Source organism: Mustela putorius, unplaced genomic scaffold (genome assembly GCF_011764305.1).
Source record: "Mustela putorius furo isolate JIRA1106 unplaced genomic scaffold, ASM1176430v1.1 tig00003863_pilon_pilon_pilon, whole genome shotgun sequence".
Classification (NCBI taxonomy): Eukaryota; Metazoa; Chordata; class Mammalia; order Carnivora; family Mustelidae; genus Mustela; species Mustela putorius.
The window spans coordinates 22,029,961-22,037,851 of NW_025422015.1; the positions used below are offsets into that span (position 1 = coordinate 22,029,961).

Sequence of the window (7,891 nt, forward strand, 5' to 3'; positions counted from 1 at the left end):
GATTTATATGTAGTAATGGAATGCAGTTGTCCCTGTTGGTCACAAGAATAAGATGCATGTAAGATGGCCTGTACAAGGACATCACACAATTAAGTGTTTACATATTTTTTAAGTTTTTATGGTATTACTGCTTCAGAAACCTACGGTGAGTATTTTGTTTGCCTTCTCCCTGAGATCTAAAAACCTATCTGACCTATGAGTCCCTGCATCCTTTGGTCCCACCTTATCTATCCAACTTTGCTTTGACATTAAAGTCTGATCTACTTTTGACCACTTAACATGTTATGTATCTAGAGGCTTTGCTCATGCTAATAGCTCTTGTTGAGATATGTTTTAAGTACTTCTGATGTGTTGCATAATAAGACATGCAGAACCCCTTTCCTTCTGTCAGTTTTTCTAAAGCTTATTCATTCTTTGCCAGCTTAGGTCCTGCTTCTTCAGTGAGCCATTCCCTGACCTTCCCTCATGTGAGGTCCCCCTTCTGTGACCACCTGTGTCTACTCGGCACTACACAGTTGACTGTTGCAGTTATCTTTCAGTGTCAGTAACACTGTCTTAGCTCTGTGCTCTACGACTTGATTATTCACCTCTCCAAATCAGTCATTTTTTCCTTATATGCCTCCAAAATATATATATTTATTTGAGTTATTTATGTGTAGTAGTGTTGTTTATATAATAGGTATTGGTAAAAGCAATTTACTGTGTAGTAAATACCAGATACTAAACGAACTAGGCAGACACATGTATAGAGCCCTCTTAACTCACAGACACTTATCCCCAGGTTCTTGTTGACTTAATTTGACTTAACGATGAAGACACCCAATTTTGCTTTCAAAATCTCCGTTACACAAGACAACGTGCTAGAGAAGTAAAAAACTTTAAAGAACAATAAAGTGCCATGAGTTTAGGCTTTGGAGTGGAATATTGGAAATGGGGTGGAATACCTGATAAGGGATATTTTTCATCAGGCTTTCCTCTGATTTTAAAGGAACCATATTGGATTGTCCTGCATGATCGAATTGTGAGTGTTATCAGCAGTCCCAGCCTGACATCCGAGTCAGAGTGGGTTGGCTATCCATTCCGCCTCTTTGACTTCACTGCTTGTCATCAGTCCTACTCTGAGATGAGCTGCAGCTATACGTTAGCTCTTGCACACGCTGTGTGGCACCATTCTAGCATTGGACAGCTCTCTCTCATTCCCAAGTAGGTATTGTGATTTTGTAAGTAAACTGGACCTTTTTCATTTTGTGTTTATTAATCTCATTTACACAGGAGGTATATATCTCAATAGAGTAGCTTTCAAAGTGAGTTTTAATTAAGTAGAGTTTCTAGATAATGAGAAAGCTCTCATATTTCAAAATTGTTTGAAAAAATTAATTTGTATGGGGCACCTGGGTGGCTCCCTGGGTTAAGCCTCTGCCTTCAGCTCAGGTCATGGTCTAGTGGTCCTGGGATCAAGCCCCTCCATGAGGCTCCCTGCTCAGCGGGGAGCCTCCTTCCCCTTCTCTCTCTGCCTACTGTTCTGCCTGCTTATGATCTCTTTCTCTGTCAAATAAATAAAATCTTAAAAAAAAAAAGATTAAAAAAATTAATTTGTATGAGCAAAAAATAGTCTGGCATCTAGTTTTCCATTACAGTTTCAGGAGGTTTAGTCAAATGCATGCTTTTTCCAGAATATATCCCAAAAGCTGCATTTTGAACTGAATAACTCATAATAGCTATTTTCTGATTACTTTTCTTGACTATAAAATTGGTAGTAATTAGAGTCAAATTTCTTGAGAATGACATTTATATTAGATTGGTTATTCTCTTTTTTATTTCAAATACAGGTTTTTCCTGCTATTCAAAAGTAAAGTATTCCTGTGAAACCTTCCATAAGCCAAAATGACATAAAGTGAAGCACATGCCGCCCTTTCTGAAAGTTCATGTCATACAAATTTACTTGTACAGAAAACCTACATTAGTATCTCTTTTTGATAACCTAAAGAAAACCAAAGAGAATTTTTCCTGTTACGAGAAAAGCCATTGCTATAATAATGTAGGCCTTTTGTAAAAGCAAAGTGGCATAACACAAATTTTCAGAAAGCAGGCAGGGGATACCGTAGTTCACATTCAGTACTTTTACTGTTGAGAATGACTCCTCAATCTGAAGTTATTTATTTTGATAATCAAAGGAAAACCATAGCCAGTGTGAATGTAAGATTAATTAGAAAAAGAAACTTTGCAAAAAATTACAAATTTTAGGAAATGCCTGGGTAGGCTGTATCAACAAAGTTCAAACAATTCAGCTGATTTGAAGTGACAAGAAATTTTTATTTCTAATCTTCAAATTTTAGGTTTCTCACTGAAGTCCTTCTTCCTATAGTGAAGACTGAATTCCAGTTGCTTTATGTGTACCATCTTGTGGGACCATTTTTACAAAGATTTCAGCAAGAGAGAACACGTTGTATGATAGAGGTAAAATATAACCTGTGTTGTCTGTGATAAGATTAAGTTCTAAAAGATCTATTGATGTTTCTTTCCCGGGGTTTTCCAAACTATATATCATAACCATTAGTGAAATTAGTTTAGTAGGATCTAAGAACAATTTAAGGGATTTAGTGTGCCCGTGTCTCTAATGAGTTTGATGTGGGATGTATTAAATTGGAAATGCAGGGGAAATACTCATTCTTAAGGCTGAAGAGAAAGTTAAGGATGGAGAAGTGCATTTGAGAGCCTGCGCTGTAGTACAGAGGAATTAATTAAAATCATGGGAATGGATAAATCAGTCACCTAACAAGAGGACAGAGAAAAGAAAATGAGACAAGAATAGAACTTTGAAGTCTGAGCCAACAAATGGAACCAAGAAGATACAACGTAGAGTATCCCTGAGACTGCAGTTATCTCAGATATGGAGAAATGGTTTCTAGAATGGAAATCGTCTCTCTCTTATATTTTAAACGACATTACTGAGTTATGAAGAGAAATTGCATTTAAGCCCTGTTAGGGGACATTTTGTAGCAGTCTGGATTCTTTTGTAAATGCAGACCATATCAGGGTGCCAGGGAGACTCAGTCAGTTAAACATCCAGCTCTTCATTTCAGCTCAGATTATGATCTCGGGGTAGTGGGATCGAGCCCCATGTTAGGCTTCCTGCTCAGTGGGAAGTCTGCTTGAGATTCTTTCCCTCTGGTCCTCCCCCCACTCACATGCACACTCTCACATACTTTTTTTTTCCTCTTTCTCTCTCAAATAAATAAATAAATCTTTAAAAAAAAAAAAAATGCAGATCCTATCGTATAGCCCATCCAGATTTCTGTAATCAGTGACAGTTCTTCAACAAATGTGTTATCCCTGTGTTAGTCTTATTATGGAGTCCCGCTACATCATTCCAAATAATTGAACCTTTTTTGCCCACTTAAATAATTTTATATTATTTGTTAAATAGATCGGAGTGGCATTTTATGACATGTTGCTGAATGTAGACCAGTGTAGTGCCCACTTAAATTACATGGATCCCATCTGTGACTTCCTGTATCATATGAAGTATATGTTTACTGGTGACAGCGTAAAAGAACAAGTAAGTTAATTATCTTTTAATGATGTTTAGTTTAGAAAACTTCAATATATGATGATAACTTTTGAGTACTTTTGTTATTTTTTTTTCTTTTAGGGGAAAGGATTGATATTATTAGACCTTTTTAGACTATGTGAACACATTATTCTGCATATATAATTCAAGTACTAGTGAATATATTTTATAATTTCTCACACTTTTTCGCTTTGATATTTGCAACAGGTCATCTGAAAAAGACTTAGGTGGTTGATTAACAGTAATCTCATTAGGAAGAAACAGTACAGAATGGCTACGTTTTTAAGACCAGAGAGGTGCTGTGTAATGAGTGAAGAAGATCCCACTTTTCCCCACAGTGACTAGGGTACACCATGGAGACATTGGACAAATTACAGCATAACTAGAAGATGGAAGCCAGGGGAATTAAAAGAATAATTCATAAAGGGTATTTGAAGGAACTGGAGATACTTAACTTAAATTTTCAAAGTCCCAGGGAATTGTACATGTTCTCACTATTTGGAGGGTTGCCATTTGGAACTGGCATTAGATTTGTTCTGTGCCACTTCAAAAGGCATATAAACTCCAGTGAAGTTAAAGGGAAGCACATTCTGACTCAGCATATAAAGAGCCACTTTCTGGTAAAGTCGTCTGTAAGTGGAAAGGGCATCGTAACTTGAATCATGACTGTGTCCTATCTGTGGGAAACAGAAAGGTTGGCTCTTTTAGAAGGGTGGAGGTAGGGCAGATAGATGAGGTGACTTCCCCTCCATACTTTAATGTTATTTCTTTCTCTGGCAGGAAAGGAAGGTAAACTGATGTATAAACTTATGAACCTCAGTCTACTGGATTCTTTCCTTGGAGCTAGGGACATGGAGTGGGGAGGGTGTTCACTTCTTTATTTCCTCAGCAGGATTGTCAGAGTTCTCTAAGTGGAAACCAGTACAGAAATGTTTGATTTAGCATATCCTTTGTATTTGGGCTTGAGAAACTTTGACACAAGGGAATACAGAAAGGAAAAATTATTGAGCTGCTCTTTCCTGGTAAGGTCAAAGAGCATTTGAATAAAGCTAAGAAAGCCATGGTACTGCTTACTGTTTTATTTTTTTTTTTTAAGTATTTTAAGTAAAAGTAGATCTAATATTATTTTGTTTGAATTCCAAGTATAAATCAAAACCAAAAAATTAGCTTTGTAGGTAAATGTTACAGACCTAAGTTATTCAAAGAACTTCAAAATATAATCATGATTCATGCTTCTGTGATGATGGCATTTTAAAGGATGGTGAACCAGGTCCCTGGGTGGTGCATTCGGTTAAGTGTCCAGCTCTTGGTTTCAGCTCAGGTTGTGATCTTGGGGTCGTGAGATGGAGCCCTGTGACTGGCTGCGTGCTCAGTGTGGAATCTGCTTCAGAGTCTTTCCCTCTCCATCTACCCCTCCAACTTGTTCTTTCTCTCTCTCTCTCAAATAATTAAATCTTAAAAAAATATATATCAAAGAAAGAAAAAGAAAAGGATGGTGAACTGGTTGGATACATAAAATTTCCAGTGTAAACTATAATAGCATTTGACAGTGGGATAACTGGCTAACTAGGTGAGTATGTTTTTGTAAATGTGGACATACATAGATTATATACACACATATAATGTGTGTGAGGGAGAACACATTTTTTTACTCATGTGAGAGAGAAATAATTGTATTTGCTTTTGTTAAAACATAAAACGCTGAAAGAAACTTCTCATGTAGCCTATTCCACTACCTAGTTTATTATCTCCAGATAGAAGTAAAGCACTTCTTTAAAGGTGGGAAATTGAAGTTCTCTGGTTGAAATTTTTTTTTTTTAAGATTTTTATTTATTTATTTGACAGACCACAAGTAGGCAGAGAGGCAGGCAGAGAGAGAGAGGAGGAAGCAGGCTCCCCACTGAGCAGAGAACCCGATGCGGGGCTCGATCCCAGGACCCTGGGATCATGACCTGAGCTGAAGGCAGAGGCTTTAACCCACTGAGCCACCCAGGTGTCCCTGGTTGAAATATTTTTTAACGTTTTTATTTCTTAGGTAGAGAAGATTATCTGTAACTTAAAACCAGCTTTAAAACTCCGTCTTCGATTCATCACACACATTAGCAAGATGGAACCAGCTGCCGTGCCTCCACAGGCCATGAGTAGTGGGTCTCCGGCACCTCAGGCGAATCAGGTGCCAGGGTCTTGACCAGTAACTCCGTGAAGTCTGGGTGTATGGTGGTGAAAATGGAAACACATTTGTCTTTGAAAGTGGACTCAAACCTGTTAAATCTGAACATGGTCATGCTACATAGTGGTGTAGTAGAAGCAGTGATGTTCAGATTGTTTTATTTTGATTCTAATGATGAATCTATTGATACTTTATAGCTCCCATCTCCCTATCTATATTTTTGTCTCTAAGAGATCAAGTAAGCTGCGTGCTGCTCATATCCATAATAGTTTATTGGATCTGCCTAGGAATAAGGAGGTGTCTGTGATCAAATGACTTTTGTAGATACTTTCAGTCTTTACTATTCTAGCCACTGGTCTTATTTTCAGTTTTTATTGTTAATGACTTCAGTCTTCAAATACATTGTTTTAAAGGCACCACACATGTGAAATAGTTATCTGATCATTTTATACGTAAACCTCTTGGTGTATCTTTGGGATAAGAGATTTTTGTCAAGCGAAGGACTCTAGATTTCATTGCACTGCAGGAGCACAGTTTTATATTCTTTTAAAAATGACTTAAAATTTTTACCATATGTTTCCAAAGAAATGGGTTAATGTTTCTATCAAGGCAGATTGGCAAGTTTTTGCCTTTGCTGTGGACTCAAACTTACTGTATGAAATGAGTTGGAAGCCTTGTAAGAAAATACCATAGAAATGCATAAACTTAATAAAATTATGCTTAAATGGTGCTCTCCAATCTCTGTTTTTAAAAATAAATTACTTGCCTTTCCAGGTTGACACTTTCATCTAGCCAATGATGCAATTCTTTAAATTTTTATAATCTTAAAATTTTTAAGTATTTATATTTTTAAATATAGCATACATTTTGGTTCTTTAAGGTTTATCAGATTTTGAGAGACAAACTGTTAATTTGGGGAGGGGGGAAATGGCATTAAGATTGTAAAAGCCTTGAAAAGTAAGTAAAATCTGCTTAATGAATAAACTGATGACTTACTCAATCTGAGTGAGTGTCTGCTGTGTTCCAGGCAGTGCGCTGACTGCAGAGACTGGGCCGTTGCTATGGGATGTACACTACAGTTGGTGACTAACATTGGCTTGGGACTTAAGAGTTACTGTTTTTTTTTTTTTTAAAGAATCATAGAAGTTTGAACTCTACTTCATATCTTTATATCCAAATACATTTCTCTTAGACCTTTGTCTTCCTTGTGGTTCATATTATTCTGATCATTAAATCTTTATTTGCCATGCAAGTCCAGCTTAAAATTTCTATAACAGTATAAGTAATTTTTCTGTGTTAATGATATTCTTAAAATTCTCCAGAAGTTTAATGCTAGAAATGAATTCAGGTATTACTTTTAACATAGTTTCAATATATTCTTGCTGCCTTGAAGAATGTATTGCGTTGATGGGGACGCCTGGGTGGCTCAGTTGGTTAAGCAGCTGCCTTCGGCTCGGGTCATGATCCCAGCGTCCTGGGATCGAGTCCCGCATCGGGCTCCTTGCTCTGCAGGGAGCTTGCTTCTCCCTCTGACTCTGCCTGCCACTCTCTCTGCCTGTGCTTGCGCGCTCTCTCTCTCTCTCTCTCACAAATAAATAAAATCTTAAAAAAAAAAAAAAAAGAATGTATTGTGTTGAGATCATAGAATAGGAATAATTGTGACACTGGTATTATACAAGCAGAATAAAAGAAATGAAAATCAGTACCATTTGTCTCAAGGACAAATACATTCCAGTTAATTTATTAAAAGTTCCCTTTTTCCTCTCTTACTAAAAATATAGGAATATGATTTTTCCAAAATAGGCTTTTAAAATAATTATTAATCAGACACTAGAAGGAGATAGATATATTTGGTTTTGGAATGCACCTGAGGGGAAAACAATGCCTTTATATTCATTGTATCCTAAAAGTTTTTCTTTCTGAAAATTAATAGTCATTTTCAGAGTGGCTCTGTCCAAAAGGATTTTCAGCAGTGGTGGAAATATTCTGTGTCTGTGCTGTCTCGTACAGAGTCAGAAGCTACACGTACCTATTGAATTTTTGAAATGTGGAACTGAATTTTTAATTTTATTAAGCTTTAATTAATTTAAATAACCCCATGTGCCTACATTACTGAACATTATTCTTTAAGTTCCATATAAGTAATTCAG

General features: G+C 36.6%; 1 protein-coding gene across 5 annotated transcripts in view; it reads left to right on the forward strand.

Moving 5' to 3' along the window:
* The window catches only part of MED23 (mediator complex subunit 23), a 56,118-nt gene that overhangs the window by 38,021 nt on the left and 10,206 nt on the right, over positions 1–7,891 (forward strand). For 3 of the 5 annotated variants that reach the window (XM_045066351.1, XM_045066352.1, XM_045066354.1), the window contains 4 exons: positions 989–1,203; positions 2,337–2,457; positions 3,428–3,559; positions 5,607–6,741. In XM_045066351.1, the coding sequence (XP_044922286.1) occupies positions 989–1,203; positions 2,337–2,457; positions 3,428–3,559; positions 5,607–5,759 (621 nt within the window). In that variant the 3' untranslated portion in view covers positions 5,760–6,741. Of the gene's footprint in view, positions 1–988; positions 1,204–2,336; positions 2,458–3,427; positions 3,560–5,606; positions 6,742–7,891 lie in introns of those variants that run through there. The other 2 variants (XM_045066353.1, XR_006602350.1) reach the window with 2 other exon arrangements.